Raw genomic sequence first — 21,130 nt, 5'->3', positions numbered from 1 at the left:
TCCGAAGCGTGTATTTCAGAATTTCCATTATTTGAAGTGTACAATTCATGTCAAAGAATTCTGCCATTACTTACATAGGCAAAATAAAATAAAGTATTACTTGGGGCGCCTGGGTGGTGCAGTCGGTTAAGCGTCCGACTTCAGCCAGGTCACGATCTCGCGGTCCGTGAGTTCGAGCCCCGCGTCAGGCTCTGGGCTGATGGCTCGGAGCCTGGAGCCTGTTTCCGATTCTGTGTCTCCCTCTCTCTCTGCCCCTCCCCTGTTCATGCTCTGTCTCTCTCTGTCCCAAAAATAAATAAAAAACGTTGAAAAAAAAATTAAAAAAAAAAATAAAGTATTACTTATAATGTAAAAATCAGCATGGAACTTTGATTTAGATTAAGATTACATGGATTTGATCACATTTGTCAAGCTCTATTTCACATTTTTTTAAAAGAACAGCCAGTCCTACATAAATACATAATACACAGATACAGCTATCTCAATATATTATGTTCCTGGGTGAAGCTATGTCTATCTCACTTCTCTTTCATAGGAAGCCTTTTAAACCAAAATACTGGTTAGAGTCTGATTATGTGATTGTCCAAACTGATGGTTTCTGACTCCGAGAGTTTGGGGGAAAAAATAGAACACTAAGGTCAGCTGAAATGTGGGATAGGGAGAGATTTATTAAAATCTGATTAAAGTGCAATATCCAAGCAAATTAATTTTAATTTAAATTTATAACATTTATAAATTTATATAAGTTTAAATTAATAGCAAGTATAATTATTTTATCCGCAGGTCCAGAAGGACATAACCAAAAGATCAGCAATTTACTCCTTTATCCACGTCATCTGCGTGGTTCTAATGCAGTTGGCCGGCCTTGTACATAACTTCTAATTGTGGTACACTACTTATGGATGTCCTTCTTGAAAACAGTGATGTGTAAGTATGGATTTTTTTCCTTTGATAATATAAACGAGATGGATGAGATGGTCTTTGAATTCTGAAAAAATCACAGAGACTCACTATGATGACTTTGAATTAAAACAGGAGTAGAAGAGAAGAGTGCCCCTGACTGAGAACCTTCTTTCATTTTCATCTGGAGGCCAGAGGACATTATGTCCATTTCCAACATCACCGTCTTCAGGCCTTCTGTGTTGACGCTGATAGGGATCCCAGGCCTAGAGACTGTGCAGTGCTGGATTGGGATTCCATTCTGTGTCATGTATCTCATTGCTATGATTGGAAACTCCTTGCTTCTGATCATCATCAGGTCAGAGCGCAGCCTCCATGAGCCCATGTACATTTTCGTAGGCATGCTGGGAGTCACAGATATTGTACTTGGCATGAGCATTGTGCCCAAGATGCTTGGAATCTTCTGGTTTCATGTGTCAGAGATTTATTTTGATTCTTGCTTGCTTCAAATGGGGCTCATCCACATATTTCAGTGCATAGAGTCAGGCATCCTGTTGGCCATGGCTCTGGACCGTTATGTGGCCATCTGTTATCCACTAAGACATGCTGCCATCTTCACCCACCGCCTAGTCTCCCAAATAGCGGCTGTGGTAACACTCAGGGCCGCTGTCCTAGGAGCCCCGTGCCTGATACTGATAAAGTTCCGGTTTCAGTTTTACCATACAACCATCATCTCCCACTGCTACTGTGAGCATATGGCCATTGTGAAAATGGCTGCAGAAAATGTACGGGTCAACAAAATCTATGGTTTGTTTGTGGCATTCACCGTTGCAGGGTTTGACCTAACATTCATCACTTTGTCCTACGTACAGATATTTATCACCGTTTTTCGTCTGCCCCAGAAGGAGGCTCGATTGAAAGCATTCAATACGTGCATCGCTCACATCTGTGTCTTTCTGCAGTTCTACCTCCTTGCCTTCTTCTCCTTCTTCACACATAGGTTTGGTGCTCATGTTCCCCCTTATATCCACATCCTCTTTTCTAGCCTCTACTTGCTGGTCCCCCCGTTTCTCAATCCACTTGTCTATGGTGCCAAGACCAAGCAGATCCGGATTCACCTGGTAAAGATGTTGTATTCATAAAATTCACTGTGATTAACACCTTCAACCTTCTCCTTTCTGCAAAATAACAATCTCTCAAAACAGAATAAAACAGAAAAATGCATATTATTCATGATATTTGGCTTGTCTCCTTAATTGTTTTGTGAAAGTTGCCTGCATTTTAGGCAGTTTTCACATCACAGCCCATGACACTTATCAGTCAGTGCGATTTAGATCCTACTAGGTAATGAGAATGGGAGTGGTAGAAACAGCAATAGTGAATATGCATCATTTCCCTTTTTTTTTCTTATTTTGCAATTCCTGATTGAATTCTTTCATTTAAATATTCTTCTCCACAAGTTACCACAATATCTATTTCTCAATGAATTTCCAAGCACCCAAGACTCATTGTCTTGGATTGTCCATATACTTTATGAAATCACGTTATTGATTCTATTTGTTTCTGGATCATCTTCATCATCTTTAAAGTAAATGTGAGGAGGGGTTCCTGGATGGCTCAGCTGATTAAGTGTCCAACTTTGGCTCAGGTCATGATCTCCTGGTTCATGAGTTCAAGCCTTGCACTGGGTTCTTTGCTGAGAGCACGAAGTCAGCTTGAGATTCTCTCTCACCTTCTCTCTCTCTGCCCCTCCTCACTTGTGCACTTCCTTTCCCTCTTTTAAAATAAATAAATTGGGGCGCCTGGGTGGCGTAGTCGGTTAAGCGTCCGACTTCAGCCAGGTCACGATCTCGCGGTCCGTGAGTTCGAGCCCCGCGTCAGGCTCTGGGCTGATGGCTCGGAGCCTGGAGCCTGTTTCCGATTCTGTGTCTCCCTCTCTCTCTGCCCCTCCCCCGTTCATGCTATGTCTCTCTCTGTCCCAAAAATAAAAAAAAAATAAAAAAAATGTTAAAAAAAATAATAAAATAAAATAAAATAAAATAAAATAAATAAATAAACTTAAAACGTAAAATTAATGAGAGGAAGCATTTTGTTCTTATTCAAACAAAAAACCTAAAGAAACAAAAAACTGTATGCAATCTAATGACACATAGTCATCAAATTTCAACATTTCTGGTGTCATTCAGGGCATTAAGGTTTAAACGGTATGACCAATGCGGTATTCTATTTCACAATTCAGTACTTTTTATGCCCAGTCACCATTTATGTCTTTATTAATTCCTAAAGTGTTATCAAAACCCTACAACATTATAAATGTATACTCAAGAATAGAAGCATATTCTATTGTGTTATATTAGTTTCAGATGTGCAATATAGTGATTCCACACTTCCATACAACACCTATGTTCATCATGACAAGTGGACTTCTTAATCCCCGCCACCAATATAACCCATCCCTCCACCCACCTCCATGCTGGTAACCATCAAAGTGTTCTCTACAGTTAAGAGTCCTTTCTTGATTTCTATCTGTCTCTTATTTTTTTTTTCCCTTTGCTTGTTTGTTTTGTTTCTTAAATTACACATATGCTTGCAATCATGTGGTATTTGTTTTCCCCTATAGGGGGGCTGATTCTTAAGGAATGAAAGATGAATTGCTGGTAGGTAAGGACATACCATGCCAGGTAGATGATCTTGGAGCTTAAAAAGAGAATCAAGAATTGGCACAGTTTTTCTCAATGTAATGCACAACTTGTAGAGACAAGAAAACTACAAATGTCAAGAATGGCTATGGATACTATGCAAAATGGGTGAACTTTATTCTGAAAGCTATCATAGGTCACTGGCCAGTTTTCACTCCAAATGCACAAGTGTGTGAATGTGTGTATCTATTTGACAAACAGCAGCGTATGTTCTCAGTGGACTTAAAACATTATGCTTTTAAATCACTCAAGGTTATTGTGTTAATGAACACACAAAGTGTTCTGTCCAAATTAATGACTTGAGAACTTAAGGCTTGTGGGCTGTTCCAAAAACCTGATCTCATGGATCATTTTTAAAAAGAGCATGGAAAATATTCCCATGTGTGCAGGTGTCCATACTTTTATTTATGACACTTAAATCAATGTATACATTAGAATTTATTAGACTGCATGTCACATGGATGTAGATACTCTGGCTTGTTTTATGGACTGGGCCTTATCAATGAATACTGAATTTGATCACTTTGTAAATCTAGAGGCTATCTTGAAGCATCTTTGGAGGCTGTTTTAAATGTCAGTATGTATTATGGATTGAGCGTAAATATCCATCAACTGATGAATGGATAAAGAAATTGTGGTTTATATACACAATGGAATACTACTTGGCAATGAGAAAGAATGGGATGTGGCCTTTTGTAGCAACGTGGATAGAACTGGAGAGTGTTATGCTAAGTGAAATAAGTCATACAGAGAAAGACAGATACCATATGTATTCACTCTTATGTGGATCCTGAGAAACTTAACAGAAGACCACGGGGGCGGGGAAGGAAAAAACAAGTTAGAGAGGGAGGGAGATAAACCATAAGAGACTCTTAAAAACTGAGAATAAACTGAGGGTTGATGGGAGGTAGGAGGGAGGGGAGGGTGGGTGATGGGCATTGAGGACGGCACCTGTTGGGATGAATTGGGTGTTGCATGGAAACCAATTTGACAGGGGCGCCTGGGTGGCGCAGTCGGTTAAGCGTTCGACTTCAGCCAGGTCACGATCTCGCGGTCCGTGAGTTCGAGCCCCGCGTCAGGCTCTGGGCTGATGGCTCAGAGCCTGTAGCCTGTTTCCGATTCTGTGTCTCCCTCTCTCTCTGCCCCTCCCCTGTTCATGCTCTGTCTCTCTCTGTCCCAAAAATAAATAAAAAACGTTGAAAAAAAAATTAAAAAAAAAAAAAAGAAAAAAAAGAAAAAAAAAAAGAAACCAATTTGACAATAAATTTCGTATGAAAAAAAAAGAAAGAAATGTCAGTACTTATCATATAGGATTTGCTTGGATTACCAATAGGCGTTGTGGTTTTTTAATAACAATTTCTTTGAAATAAAAGTAAAAAAAAACATCGGAAGTGATTTTAATATTCTAATCAGAGTTCAGCAAACTTTTATGCAAATAAAGTTTGGGTTATCGTGGGCAAAGAAACATTTAAAGACTATTTTGTAAGTATTTATATAAAAAACGACAAAGCATATTTCCACAAAGATTTCGATGAAATTATATACAATTATGAATCATTTATAATTGACACTAATAACAATCAGGTGTGTAGTTTTCTGTAAAGAAAGTCTACTAATCAGGGGAAGGTGGAAATGTCCGTCATAAGTGGTCATTGTGAGAATACTGAATTTACAAAGCTTCAATAAATAAAGATCTGAAGAATGATACTACAAGTGAATGAGTGTCAAATGTGTGATAGAGATCCATTGTGGATACAGATTTTGTCTCCAGAAGTGTCTCAGTGAAAGAAGGGTCACAGAATACTTATTTATATGTAACTCATTGGCACAGGAACATACATTTAAGTACATTTAAGTGTCCTTTCGATCTTTTTCCAAATGAGGACAGCAGAAAGAAACTGACAAAAGTAAATGTAATTACTTAATTTTTACAAAAATCTTTTTATTTTGTAAGGAATGTCAAAAAAAAGATTGCATATATTAATTTCTCTACATCTCCACTGTGGGGAAAAAGAAATGAAGAGACCAAGGGGATTCTGCAAGTTGCAGAAACGGCTTCAGGGACATTAGATGTAGATGGACAAAAGAGGGCTTCATTATGAGCTGCTGGGTCCCTGGAGGCTTGGGTGAGTGGCTGGGAAATCTCATATTCAGACCTCCTCCCTCTCCATGTACACTGGGGAACGTTATACTTGCCAATTCAAGCTTAATAAAGTGATGTTGTGTCTAGCAAATTACAGACCTTCCTGTGAGTTTTGTTGGAGTGTGATCCCACCAACAGGAGCTCAGACACAATTTACAAAAGAGGGTGCAAGTCTGTTTTTCAGGGACAGAAGAAGAGAGGAAAGTCTATTCCAGAGATGTCCACAGTTTGTCAGATGGCCGAGCAGCAAATGGATAAGAGTTCATGATATTTACAGCGGGCTGTTCTAGAGGGTGCAGAGAGAAGAAAGAGATGCTGCCAGCATAAGCACAAGTGAATGAGATGAGAGTCTCAGGAGGAAAAAGAGTGAATGACAGGTGAGTGATGAGTGATGAGTGATGGTGTTATGAAGACAGACCATGGTTTTCAGTTGTCTTGTAAAAACACAACTGGCCCCCAACAACAAAGCATGAAGTCTCTTTCCTCAATTTCACCCAATAATGTTTCACTACCAGCTTTTCCAGTGATAACCACTCCATCCCCCCTGCTCTGTACTCACTTAGGTCCTCTCCCACCTGCCTTCCCACCACCTGTGCCTGTCAGGAAATGCTCCTACATCAGCTTCTTTCTCTTAAATATGCCAGACAATGTGAATTCTACTAAAGGATTTCTCTTCTAATTCTGATTAACTCTAGAAAGAAGAAGTGAATGAAAGAATCCATGATCGAGGAATCTCTAGGATTAAGCATTGGGGAGCAAAGCTTTGGAAATCATGTTTTAGTTGACTAACTAACTGGTCTATTCTAAATATGCATCAGCTGATACAGACTTGCTTCTAGAATGGACCTGTTGAGTGGGTTCCTTCACTTGAGGTTTAGCCACATAAACCACAGCTCTTCCTGCATTACTGGCATTTTTAGTGACGATAAATATATGATTAAATGATAATGGGCTTGCTGACAGAGAGCAACAGTGTTGGACCAACTAGGAAAGAATGAAACAACTGAATCCTGTTTTCACCAAATAGAAACTTTCTAATGTAGCTTGAGGCTTTCTAATTTAAGATATGTGAATTTTAAAAAGCAATGATCTTTTCAGATACAAATGTATCCGAACTAGACTAAGAGCCTAGTTTTCAGAAAAGTCAGTCATCATGAATCGAGGTGATTAAATGTTCGTTAGTTGAGCCATCTCCTCCATCATTTCTGATATCCCAAGTCTGCTCCCTATCTTCCATTCCTACTTCCATATTAGACTCATGTTGGGAAACATGTCCTTCACCCCTTTATTTTCGACTCATTTCTCATGCCTGTGCTCATGAAATTCAAATGTTCAAGTGATATATATTTCACTAAGAATTAATGAGCTTACTTGGCCAAATCTCATGTTACTGGTATTTGTGAGCAGTTTAAGCCCAAGAACCTAGTCTCTAGTCCATGAATTACCCATGTACCCATTTTCCCACGCGCTGTTGTCAGGAAGATTGAGTCCCCTTGCCTCTATACATTGTCGCCTCTGAGTTTCCATGTTTTCTAGAGATTCCTCCCATCTAGGTATTCAGAAATGGGTATTCCAAAATGTCAGCGATTTTAAGCACACCACTAATTTTCAGGAATTCAATTGTTAGTATGTGGGCAAAATAAAATAGAGTTTAACTACATGTAAAAATGGCATGAAATTTCACCCAGACTCACCAAAAGTGCATGGGGTTAGATGATCTTTTCAAAGCGCTTCCTTTACTTTCTTTTGAACGGACTTCTGGGGAAGGGAGGGAAATATAAGATAAAAACAGAGGGGGACAAATCATGAGAGATTCCTGGGAATAAAGAACACTCTGAGGGTTACTGGAAGGGTGGGGGGGGATGGGTTAGATGGGTGATGGACATTAAGGAGTGCCCTTGTTGGGATGAGTTCTGGGTATTATATTTAAGCGACGAATCACTAAATTCTACGCCACAAACCCTTCCTACACTATATGTTAACTAATGTGGATTTAAATTTAAAAAGTGAAATTGCTATTGGAAAAGAAAAAAACAAAGAAAAGAGAGATATCCAGTCTTACGTAGATACAAATGATATAGATAGATGAATATATTGTGCTCATGGGTGTCACCAGTTTCTGTGTTCTCTTTCATAGGGAGTTTTTTCACTTAAAAAAAATCAAGAAGTAAACAGAAAAAGAGGCTCCTGGGTGTCTCAGTTGAGCATGCCATTCTTGATTTCAGGTCAGGACAAGATCTTGGGGTTGGTGAGCTCAAACCTCATGTCAGGCTGTGTGCTGATGGTATGGAGTCTGTTTGGGTTACTCACTCTTTCCCTTCTCTTTGCCCCTCCTGTGGTCTCTGTCTCTCTCTATTAAAAAAAACACCTTAAATATAAACCTTATGGAGATTTATCTACTAATGTACTTGTCAGAGTCAGATTTGTTGATCCAAAGTGTCAGTTCCAGACCTAGACACAATGGGAATAACAGAATATTATCAGGTTGTTAGAATGTGGAATACGGACATTCATCAAACTCTGCTTGAAATGCCATTTCCAAGCAAGTTTAACAGGTATAATTATTGTAACCCCAGGTACAGAGGGACATAACAGAGAGATCAGCAGTTACTCTGTTACCCACGTGATCTGGCTGGTTGTAATGCAATTAACTTGCCTTCTACATAACTTATTGTGCTACACTACTAGTGGATGTCTTTCTGAAAAGAATAATGTGTATCTGCGGATGTTTTTCCTTCCATAATATAAATAAGAAGGATGATATGATCTTAGAGTTCTGACAAAATCAGAGACCCACTATGATGACTTTATACAAACAAGAGTAGCGGAGAAGAGTGCCACTGACTGAGAAGCTTCTTTCATTTGCTTCTGGAAGCCCAAAGACATTATGTCCACTTCCAACATCACCGTCTTCATGCCTTCTGTGTTGACGCTGATAGGGATCCCAGGCCTAGAGACTGTGCAGTGCTGGATTGGGATTCCATTCTGTGTCATGTATCTCATTGCTATGATTGGAAATTCCTTGCTTCTGATCATCATCAGGTCAGAGCGCAGCCTCCATGAGCCCATGTACATTTTCGTAGGCATGCTGGGAGTCACAGATATTGCGCTTGCTACCACCATTATGCCCAAGATGCTTGGAATCTTCTGGTTTCGTGTGCCAGACATTTATTTTGATTCCTGTTTGCTTCAAATGTGGCTCATCCACACATTTCAGGGCATAGAGTCAGGCATCCTCCTGGCCATGGCTCTGGACCGTTATGTGGCCATCTGTTATCCACTAAGACATGCTGCCATCGTCACGCACCGCCTAATCACCCAGATAGGGGCAGTGGTAACACTCAGGGCCGCTGTCCTAGGAGCCCCGTGCCTGATACTGATAAAGTTCCGGTTTCAGTTTTACCATACAACCATCATCTCCCACTGCTACTGTGAGCATATGGCCATTGTGAAAATGGCTGCAGAAAATATACGGGTCAACAAAATCTATGGCTTATTTGTGGCCTTTACAGTTGCAGGGTTTGACCTAACATTCATCACTTTGTCCTACGTACAGATCTTTATCACCGTTTTTCGTCTGCCCCAGAAGGAGGCTCGGTTGAAAGCATTCAACACGTGCATCGCTCACATGTGTGTCTTCCTCCAGTTTTACCTCCTTGCCTTCTTCTCCTTCTTCACACATAGGTTTGGTGCTCATGTTCCCCCTTATATCCACATCCTCTTTTCTAGCCTCTACTTGCTTGTCCCCCCATTTTTCAATCCACTTGTCTACGGTGCCAAGACCAAGCAGATCCGCATTCATGTGGCAAGGTTGTTCTCTTCATAAAATTCACTCTAACTCCTTCAACCTTCCGCCTTAGTAGCAATCTCTCAAAATTAAATATAACATTTAAAAATCCACACTGTCTGCAATTCTTCAGTTTTGTATATTTGTTTTGTTTAATTTGTCTGCATTTTATGGTTTTCATATCATTATACCCCATGACAACTATTATTCGGTCGGTTTTGGGATGCTACCGCCTAATAAGAGGAATAAACATAGAGATCAAAATAGTGAAAATATATTGTTACCTTTCCTCTTTTATTTTTTATTTCCTGGTTGAATTTCTTCTCTATGGATTTTTCTCCAGAAGAATTCATAAATATGCATCTATCACTGAAATTAAATGCAGCCAAACTCTTTGTTTTAGAACGTGTAGGTACTCAAAGAAAACAAGGTGTTCATGTGGCTTTTTAGTCACCAAAAGGTTTTTTTTGAGGAGGTGTATTTTAAGCATATTGTACTAAAACAAACAAAAAACAAACATGTTTACAAAAAGGTAATTTGTAAATTAAACAACAATATGAGAAATAAAAGAAAAAAAACAATGAAACTCCCAGAAGATAGATATAAGAAACCAGAACAAAAGGACACATGTTAACTCTGGGGGCTGTGATTAAAATCTATACAGGGTCAATCCAAGAACACCAACATATCACTAAACAGGAGTTCTAGAAAGTCAAGGAAGATAAAATTATAGGTGGACTGTACTAGACCAGGAACATATTAGAAAATTATACAAAACTATTCCAAAAACCAAAGGACACAAATCCAAATTGGGAATATCCACCGTGTACCCTGGGAAAAAAGAATACAATTTCATAGTAAGTTAAGAAAATGAAAAGCCTATGGCTACAGACTGGCAGAAAGTATTTGCAAAATACATGTTTAACAAAGGACATATATCCAAAATATACAAAGAACTTTTAAATCTCAACAATAAGGAAATAAACAAGTCGCTTAAAAAGTAGGCAAAAATCTGAAAACATATTTCACCCCAAAAAGACATAACAAAGAGCATTAAGCATGTTTTAAGATGCTCAATATCATTTGTCATTAAGGAATTGCAAAGTAAAACAATGGGATACCATACACACCTATTAGAATGGGTAAAACCTGAAATACTGACAAAACCAAATGCTGGTGAGGATATAGAATAATAGGGACTCTCGTTCATTGCTGGTGAAAACACAAAATAGTACAGCCACTTTGGAAGAGAATTTTGCATTTCTCACCGAACAAAACATAGTCTTACCATGTGGTTGGCCTTGCACTCCTAGATATGGTACCAAATGGGTTAAAAACTTATGTCTACACAGAGACATGCACATAAATGTTTAGAGCAGGTTTCTTTTTAATTGCCAAAAATTGGAGGCAACTAAGATGAAGGGAAAAACAGACTGTGGCACCTCTTTAAAATGTAATGTGAGTATTTGATTAAAAAAGAGAGAGAGCTAGGGGTGCCCGAGAGGCTCAGTGGGCTGAGCATCTGACTTCGGCCTAGGTCATGATCTTGCCATTTGTGGGTTCGAGCCCCACGCCGGGCTCAGCGCTACAGCTTGGAGCCTGGAGCCTGGAGCCTGCTTCGAATTCCATGTCTCCCTCTCTCTCTCTGCCCCGCCCCTGCTCACATCTGTCTCTCTCTGTCTCTAAAGCAATTAAACATTAAAAAAAATTTAAAAAGAAAAGAGCTATCAAGCTATGAAAAGACATGGAAGAGCCTTTAATGCACAGTTTTGAGTGATAGAAGCCATCCAGAGAAGGTTACATCTGTATATGATTCCAACTATATGACTTTCTGGAAAAGGCAAAACTATACAAATTAGAAATAGCATAAAGATGAGTGTAGCCAGGAGTGTAGGAAGAGAGAGGGAGAGTTGAATGGGTGGAGCACAGGGAATTGTAGAGTAGTGAAAGTGATCTGTATGATACTGTGATGGAGGGTATATGACATGATGTACAGGTATCCCCCACTTTCCGGGGGACAGTAGCTTACTGTTAGCGAAAACACTGAAAATACCACAAACCCCGACACAAATGCCAAAAAAGAGAGTCCACCTTGTCATGGAAAGTAGTGAGAACAGGGTGAGGCCTTTTGAGTCAGACATTCCTCAAACGGGGAATTAATAGGAGTATTTGCAAGTGCATGGAAATAGGCTTGAAAATACTCTTCAGCAAGTGTTGTTTTTGTGGGAGGAAAAACCATGACAGAAATGGTTGTCAGTTAAAACTGACAAAAAACTAGTAACCACCTTACTCTGAAAGAACCCCCTCACTCTCCTGTATACAACTGTTATCAATATTCCTGGAAAACAGGAAGCATTTCCAGTGAAGAGCTTCTGTCGAAAATAGAAAACAAAAATAAAAATAAAAATGTTTCTGGTGATAAATGCTCTGTCTCCCCTGCATGAACACCCACACAACACACACAGACACACTCACACACCGGTGTGTCCTAGAGAAACTACATTATATTGCTTCGATCTGAAGTCATTCTATGAATAATTGGTAGATATGGGAATAAAATAAGAAAATAAAGACAGTAGAGAAATAGACAAGAAATAGATCATATGATATAAGAATCGTTTAAAGTTGGGGTGCCTGGGTGGCTCAGTTGGTTAAGCTGCCGACTTTTGATTTCATCTCAGGTCACGATCTTGTGATTAGTGGGTTCAAGCCCCACATCAGGTTCCGTGCTGATAGCACAGAGTCTGCTTGGGATTCTCTCCCTCTCTCCCTCTTTCTCTGGCCCTCCCCCGTTCATGCTTGCTCTGTCTCAAAAATAAATAAACTTAAAAAAAAATTAAATTTAACAAATTGTTTGCAGTCAGGACCAAAAGAAAATTATGAAATCATTTCAAAATGTTTGCTATGTTATAATTGTTATCTCTTCTGTGACAAACCATCCCCAAACTTAGTGTCTCCAAACAACAATGACTTATTGTTTCTCACAATTCTGTGGGTCAACAATCCACGTAAGGCTTGACTGTATGGTTCTGTTTCCATAAGGAGTGGGCTGTGGTACCTCAATAGGCAGCATTCAACTAAGAATTCAGCTTCTGCTGAGTTGAAAAGTCCACGGACTTCAGTCCCATGCCTGGTGCCTTTGGGCTCATCTCCACAGTCACCCTCTCACCATGGGGATAGCTTCTTCATACTATTGGTATGATTTCAGTGGAGTTCTATTCCCAATATGGGTGCCTGGCTTTGAATAAAAAACAAGGTAGAAGTTGCCAGACTTCATATTACATTGGTTCAGACAGCCGAGAACATCACCATCATTCCTGCTACATTATGTGGTCACAAGAACTATCATCCCAGGTTCAAGGGGACTAAGATTGGGCTCCACCACAGAAGATAGCAGCAGCACACACAGAGAGATAGAGAAGGGCATGATTGCAGTCAGCTTCTCAGATTACCTTCCACAGTGTGCAGAAGGGAAAAGCGAACCTATTGTAATAGGAATGGAGAAAGAATAATAACCAAGAGAGACAAAATTCGTGTGAGGGTCCATGATAGATACAGAAAAGACAAAAAAGGTTTACTACATATATGAAAGGATTCTCCAAATTTTTTTTTTACAAAGGAAAATCAAACAATAAAAGAAATGTGAAATTAAGATTATGATTATAATTAGAACCTTAGCCCAACCCCCCAGACAATCCCAATGCATTTAGAGAAAAGTTACCCGGGTAGAGAAAGTTTAAAAAGAAAGAGGAAAAGGAAAAGAGAGGCATCTGGGTGGTTCGGTCAGTTAAGCGTTCGACTCGTGATCAGGTCATGATCCCAGGTTGTAAGACCAAGACTCATGTCAGGCTCCACGCTGAGCACTGAGCACTGAAGAGGGATTCTTTCCCTCTTCCTATGTCCCTTGTCCACTCTCTTTGTCTCTGAAAGAAGAAGGAGGAGGAGGAAGAGGAGGAGGGAGGGGAGGAGGAGGAGGAGGAGGAGGAGGAGGAGGAGGAGGAGGAGGAAAGGGAGAAAGAATTGAAGAAGAGCAGCTCAGGCTGAGAAAATAAAAATCCACATAAAAATCCAAATAAAACTCTCTATGGTAGCTAATGGCATTTCTGGACCCTTCTGATGCGAATTCTACCATGTGACCAATGGAAAAGAGAGAAAGCCAAAGAGCCTTAAAATTCAAGGTAAGTAAGGTGACAGAATCTAGTCTTAGGTGCCCTCAGAAAGCGTACAATCCTTCCACATGTGGCATTCACAGTCTACATTTGCAGATGCCTCCATGGGAACAACACAGTATTGCACTAGCAGGAATCTCTGCCACGCAAAGGAGATCTGGGTACTCAATGCAAGTGTGTGCTAACTTGGATGTCCCAGAGAGCTGGACCAAGGAAACCCTGCACATGCTGTAGAGGGAGAGACAGTGGGCGTGTTTCTCCCAGGAGCCGACTCTGGGCCATCTCCTTCCACCAGTGTGTAAAGTTCAGTCCTCTGGGGACTGAAGGTCTAGGGCCTGAGAGATGCCTAGAGGAGGTATAAATAGCTCCACATTTGCTGTTTGTCTTCTGAACATCATCTTGCTTTTATTTTTTCCTCTCAGCCAGTTAAATACCTTCAGGATCCAAAAAAGTATACGTAAGTAAGCTGAGTTTTGCTCAGCAAAGACATGTAGAAAAAGGCACCTGGAAACACAGGAAAAAGAAAGAAAGAAAGAAAATTTTAGGGAACTCCAGAGGCAGCTCCGTCTTCCTAGCACCTGATCATCTTGTATTTCTCTCAGCCTTGCTCTATGAGGCATTGGATATGGCTGTAATGGGACTCATGGACAATTGTAGTATCTCTTTGTGCTCTTTTCCTAAATGGGCCATCTGCAACGGGCACAAATGGGCATTTTTCCTTTTAGAATATGTTACGCAATGGTTCTTTTTCTTTGAAATGTGGGCCTGAATGCTGTGCATAGATGCAATGAATTTGGAGTCAAGTTCCAGTAGTAAAAGCAAGGCTTCGTAACTAAACAAGTCTAGTAGTTAAAGACAATGCATATATATATATATGTATGTATGTAAATACCTGCACGCATTTCCCCCTAAAATTTGCTGACTATTCATTATACATCAGGTGCTGGGCTAAACACAGATTAAAAAACTGAACCTCAGAGATTTCATCTCCCTTCCCTATATAACAAAGACGTTACACTGAACATGAGTCTAGAATAGAACCCCATTTCTTTTTGTTAATGTTTGTTTGTATTTGAGAGACAGACAGAGTGAAAGCAGGGGAGGGGCAGAGAGAGAGGGAGATACAGAATCCAAAGTAGGCTCCAGGCTCTGAGCCTGAGCTGTCAGCACACAGTCTGACCAAGGGTTCCAAGGGCTCCAAGTTACAGACCATGAGATCATGACTTGAGCTGAGGTCGGACGCTTAACCAACTGAGCCACTCAAGTGCTCCTAAAACTCCATTTCTAAGCCAAGTTCACCATGCTGAACCGTCTGCACCTTGTAAGACAGAAATGATAGATTGGGGGTGAAAATTACCAATTCACATTTGTGTCTAGCATACGAAAGTAAGTCTTGGCCTTTATGGATACTCTAAATTAGCTCAATCTCTGTCTAGCGGATCCGAAGCTTAAAGTCCAAAAATTTGAACTTGTTCAATGTAATAATTATTTTAATCTTAATGATGGTAATTTTGTAAATTCCCTAATCTCATCTGTTGCTGAGCTAAAAATGTATCTGACTTATGTGGCAACCACCCTAACATACTGACCCACATTTGTAATTGATGTTTACTTTTAGGTGTTTTACAACTGGAAACCAAGCTTCCCATGAAGTAGTTTTTAGTGGTAATACAGTCAGAATAGGATGTTGGCATCACTTAAACATAATTCTATGGGCCCCAGATGTACACAATCCCTATTAACCACACTGCCTCTATGCATATATTCACGATTCAGTCAGAATCTGCCATAAGTAATATTATAAAAAATGCTTCCCGGAGGTCCAGAGTTATAAGTTGGGGAGCTGCAGTGATAATGCTATATCACAACAAAAAGGAATACAATAAAATAGATCACTCACTGGTGTCCCAAAAGATCACTGGGAAAGTTAGAAGAAAATCTGTAAAATTTGTCTTATGTCCCTTCTACCTCTGTTTCTGTTTCCTCCATCATTTAGACTCTCTACTCCCCCATCTCGGATATCCTAATGAAGCCCCACTCACTAAACATCCTCTCCCCATAACTGCACTTCACTCACAGAAGCTGAAAGTCTGTAGGATATTTTTGCATCTGTTGGAATAACAACAGTATCCATGTTGAGGATCATTGTAAAGGTCTTTTCAACAGGCTACTGTGAAGATTTAATAAGATGATATTTATAAAGTGCTATGGCACATATTAAGCACTTATTAATGTGAAGCATTTTTTTTCCCAAGTTACGACTTAATTCTTCCGTGGAAGGAGTCAGAGTGCAATATTAGGTGCATTAATACATCTCACTATCTTTTCACAGAGAAGAAAATATTGCGAAACAATCTAATGAGACATCATTCACCTAAAGTGGTGCTGCCTCTCAATCCTCAGTCAGCCCTGTGGTCTTTAATCCAGATACTAGGTCTGGAATATACTGCCCCAGATGGCCCCTTTCTCTTACAATCACACCCATCCCCAGGACATGTGGTATGTCCTGACTGGAATCCCAGGACTGGAAGATTCTCATACCTGGATCTCCATCCCTATCTGTTCTATGTACATTTTGGCTGTCATAGGCAACATCTTCTTGATCTTCCTGATTGTAACTGAGCGCCGTCTCCATGAGCCTATGTATGTCTTCCTTTCCATGCTGGCCTTATCAGATGTCCTGCTCTCCACAGCCACAGCCCCCAAGATGCTGGCCATCTTCTGGTTCCATTCCATGGATATATCCTTTGGGAGTTGTGTATCTCAGATGTTCTTCATCCATTTCCTCTTTGCGGTAGAATCTGCTATTCTCCTGGCCATGGCGTTTGACCGCTATGTGGCCATCTGTCACCCACTGAGATATACCACAATCTTAACCTCCTCAGCCACTGGGAAAATTGGCATCGCAGCTGTGGTCAGGAGCTTTATCATCTGCTTTCCATTCATCTTCCTGGTACACCGACTTACGTATTGTGGGAGAAACATCATTCCCCATTCCTACTGTGAGCACATGGGCATTGCCACATTGGCATGTGACAATATCAGTGTCAACATCATTTATGGCCTGACTGTGGCCCTACTGTCTACAGGACTAGACATTGTGTTCATCATTATGTCCTATGCGATGATCCTTTGCACAGTGTTTCAGATACCTTCCCGGTCTGCTAGATTCAAGGCCCTCAACACATGTGGTTCCCACATCTGTGTCATACTTATGTTCTATGCCCCAGCATTCTTTTCCTTTTTTGCCCATCGTTTTGGGGGTAAAACCGTCCCTCAGCACATCCACATCCTGGTAGCCAACCTCTATGTGGTAGTGCCCCCTATGCTAAACCCCATCATTTACGGGGTGAAGACCAAACAGATTCAAGACCGAGTAATTTTGCTTTGCTCCCCCATCAGCACACATTGTTAAAATGGAGAATAATGCATAATGCTGGCTATTTCTGAATAACCCCCCCCGCCCCACTTCTCTCTCTTTCTTCTCTCTCTCTCTCTCACTCACACACACACACACACACACGCGCGCGCGCGCGCGTGCGCGCGCACGCGCACACACACATACACACACACTGAATGAGCAATGGGAATAAAGAGAATCCATAAGTAACTCTCAATAAACCAGAAGGATGATAAATGCCAAAGTTTCCAATGTATTTTCCTAAAGCACATAAAATTTTTGAGAAAAATAAATTAATGATATTCTCACTTCTCCTAGATATCCTATTATCTTGCAATTTAACTTATTCTTAAGCATACATAAGATAATTATGTAATTATTTCTATCTGTACCTTTCACGGCAATTAAAATGTGAGTTCTAAAGGGATATTTTCTGAATCTCTGATACAAAGTCTATGTATACAAAAGGCACATCGTATAGGTTTATTGAATGAACAGATAATACTGAATTAAAACAAGTAATAAGTGAAATCAACCCACCTCAGACCACACTTTGTTCCCTACATAGTGATGACCTTGGGGCCAAATCATTAATGAAGCATCCTGGTGTCAACAGACTTCACCAAGGGAGGGACTAACAGATGAAAAATACCATACCCAGGTCCAAAATTAAAAGGCAGTGGAAGACTAAATACAATGTTTGCACATATTTGTATTTAAAAAGGTTCTATTCACACCAAATATTATTTTATAGAAGCTTGTCTCCAGATTGTACCGTAATTTCTTCATTCAAGATAGTATTTTTACAACCTCTCCTTCAGCAGGCCTTAGCACATGCTCTGAGAATGTGCAATCTGACCTTATATACCCTTGAAGACAAACAGTGAACTTTCAAGGATTACCTTGAACACGTGCAACCTTTTCCGTGTTAGTCTCTTTTCTTTGTTTTTCTATTATGTATATATGATGTGTGTTTGTATACACTACACACATTAATATATGTACAATGTTGTATACACATTATAAAAACACACATATATACACATGCATGCTCATGATATATAAATGATATATATATATATATACATCTATATATATATGTATGTATATATACATATATATATATATAATATCAGATATATATATAAAACAATTAATGTGGGAAATGAACGTGTGTTGCCTTGACCCTTGGAATTCTGGACAACTACTTTGTTTTGAAATCTATGTTATATTCACTTGAATTTGAGCAAGGAAATCTATTTTAAGAGTTAAAAAAACCCCTTTGATATGAGAAATCCTGGTTTCCCAGTCCCACACTAACTGTATAAAATTGTCCTGTTATGTAACTATTGGTTTTTGACCAATAAAATGGAATTATTTTAGTACCTTCCTTATTGGCTTGACAATTAAATGAAATATGTCATATGATGTATTTGTAATTTAATAAAAGCAAATTTTATTTTGATGGTGTTGGTAACTTTTATGAACAGAAACATTAAAGAACTGATCTCACCAAACTCAACATAGCCCTGCTAACAATAATTCATAGAAAAATGGTTGGAATGGGTCATCATCATAGATACGGAAGTCACATAAAATGTTGCTAATAGTTGTAGCAAATAGGATTCTGGTTCAGAAGTAAATTCTCCAAGGATTGAAGGGGAGTCAGAGAGGAAATAGAGTACAGAATGATAACAAAATATATTTAATGAGTGGTGTAAGTGAGCCTTCAAGGAGAAAACTTTTTAAGGGGGTGCCTGGGTGGCTCAGGTGGTGAAGCATCTGACTTCGGCTCAGGTCATGATCTCATGGTTTGAGGTTTGAGCCCTGTGTCTGGCTCTGTGCTGACAGCTAGGAGGCTGGAGCCTGCTTCAGATTGTGTCTCCCTCTCTCACTGCTCCTCCCCCACTCAGGCTCGCTCTCTCTCTCTCTCTCTCTCTTTGTCTCTCTCTCTCAAAAATAGATAAACATTAAAAAATAATAAAAACAAGAAGAGTTTTTAAGGCTTGAGTTTTGGCAGTGAGGAACTAAGAAAATACCAATTTCCCACCCAGAATGTATGAAATATGACAGGAATAAACAATGATTGAGTTGTCAGCCTTAATTGTAGAGAAGCTTTCAGGGTCAGGGCTCAGGGATTGGTAGATGCTGATGGAGTCAGGATATCACTGTGTGTGCTGAGCTGCTAGAAGCACAATCACTGAGTCGTTGCCCTGGAAATTTTGAAGGGGATGCTCCTATCCTACCATTCTACCATCTTCTTGACCACAGAGTCCCCCGCTGGGTAACAGTGAGTAAGAAAAAACGGTATACCATGCACGATAGAAACGGAGAGCCCTGGAGGGGCTTAGAGAAAACTGACCTACTCTTCCAGGTACAATTAAAAAAGAAAAAGAAGAAGTGGAAGAAAAAAAGCACTGAGATTGTTAAAGTGAGTACAGTGTTTCATGAGAGGAAGACACCGGGTCATTTAATATCAGACTCTGAGACCCAGAGATTCAAAGAATACATTACCTGGGTAGCTGAGCAGTAGCAGATATAGAGATACTATGGAGTCAGAACAAATCTTTCTCCCGATGGTTTCTACTCTGCCCTAAGTGGTCTCAGACATGGTGAAACGCTGTGACATGAAGCATAGGGTATTAGGAAAATGTATCCAAAAGTGGGAAGAGCTAAAGACACTAGTTTGCCATGTCAAAACTGTTGCAGAATATCGTGTTATAATTGGGGTTTTAGCTAATATAAGTTAAGGAAGAATAAGAAGTGGGGAAAGAAGAAGACAAATCCTAGGTTTTGTGTCTTAATTTATTTTTCCTTATTTCTGTATTTAATTATTTTCCTAGTCTTTGTAAAGCCAACAGAGTTCCACAAGAATGGCATACTAATCCATATTTACTTATCCTGGATTGTGTGCTTGAAATGTGTTGAGGGGTAGACCTTGGGTAGTCTCATCACAAAAGAGAAAAAACATAGGAAAATGGCACAGGTGTGAAGTGATGGATATGTTGATTGGCTTCATTTTAGTGAGTTTTTCATAATGTATACATATATTGGGTCATCAGTTACACACATCTGTTATTAGCAATTTCTGATTTGTCAATTACACTTCAGTAAACCTGGGGCAGGGGTGGGGGACAAGACATTAGTGTCTTATTGTGACTAGAATGATTAGAAAAATGAAGTGGAAAATGACATCATTTAAAATGGTAAACAAAACTGTACATGTGTCTGAAATACATGTAGGAAATATTTATTGCATATTATTCATTGTAATGATAATATGGCATCCACAATGATCTACAAATTCCCCATAATCCCAATAAATGCTAATATATTTTATCATTTCCATGCTGATATTTTTTTCAAATTTTTATTATGGCAAAATATCTGTACCATAAAGTTTGTGATAATAATGATTTTTAAGTGTACGATTCAGAGCAATTAATCATATTTGCAATGTTGTGTTCCTATTGCCACCAGCAGCAAAAGCTTTCATCACCCAAAACAGAAACCCTATGCCTCTGAGTAATAATTCCCCACTCCCTTGCTAACCTCTAACCTACTTTATATTTCTATGAATTTGTTTACTTGTAGAGGTGGAATCATATAATACTTATGTTTTTTGTCTGGCTTATTTCGCTGAATATAAGTTTTTCAAAGGTCATGCATGTTGTAGCATGTTTTTATCCTTCATTCCTTTATACTGATGCATAATGTTCCCGATATATATATATATATATATAGATATATATATATATATATAATATATAAATATAATATATATACATATATATATACATATAATATGTATATATATACATAAATATATATACATATATTTTATACATATATACATATACATATATATATACATATAAATATATATACATATATATATACATATGTGTGTGTGTGTGTGTGTGTGTATACATCGTTTTGTACATTCATCTATGGATGTGCAGTTTGGTTGCTTCCACCATTTGCCTACTGTAAATAATGCTGTAATGAACATCCATGTACAAGTATGTCTTT

General features: G+C 39.2%; 3 protein-coding genes across 3 annotated transcripts; all 3 read left to right on the top strand.

The window, feature by feature from the left end:
* Nucleotides 1-1,103: 1,103 nt before the first annotated feature.
* LOC131488647 (olfactory receptor 52A1-like) lies at nucleotides 1,104-2,042 on the top strand. Its single transcript, XM_058690510.1, has one exon. The coding sequence runs from the start codon at nucleotides 1,104-1,106 to the stop codon at nucleotides 2,040-2,042; it is 939 nt and encodes a 312-aa protein (XP_058546493.1).
* Nucleotides 2,043-8,629: 6,587 nt separating this feature from the next.
* Nucleotides 8,630-9,568, top strand: LOC131488646 (olfactory receptor 52A1). Its single transcript, XM_058690509.1, has one exon. The coding sequence runs from the start codon at nucleotides 8,630-8,632 to the stop codon at nucleotides 9,566-9,568; it is 939 nt and encodes a 312-aa protein (XP_058546492.1).
* A 6,579-nt stretch (nucleotides 9,569-16,147) lies between these two features.
* Nucleotides 16,148-17,114, top strand: LOC131488645 (olfactory receptor 52Z1P-like). Its single transcript, XM_058690508.1, has one exon. It carries the CDS (start codon nucleotides 16,154-16,156, stop codon nucleotides 17,111-17,113), a length of 960 nt encoding a protein of 319 aa, XP_058546491.1. The 5' UTR covers nucleotides 16,148-16,153; the 3' UTR covers nucleotide 17,114.
* The last annotated feature ends 4,016 nt before the right edge of the window (nucleotides 17,115-21,130 follow it).

This window comes from Neofelis nebulosa, chromosome 10 (assembly GCF_028018385.1).
Source record: "Neofelis nebulosa isolate mNeoNeb1 chromosome 10, mNeoNeb1.pri, whole genome shotgun sequence".
Classification (NCBI taxonomy): Eukaryota; Metazoa; Chordata; class Mammalia; order Carnivora; family Felidae; genus Neofelis; species Neofelis nebulosa.
Note: the sequence above shows the minus strand (reverse complement) of the source record. Positions and strands in the feature narration are given on the sequence as shown.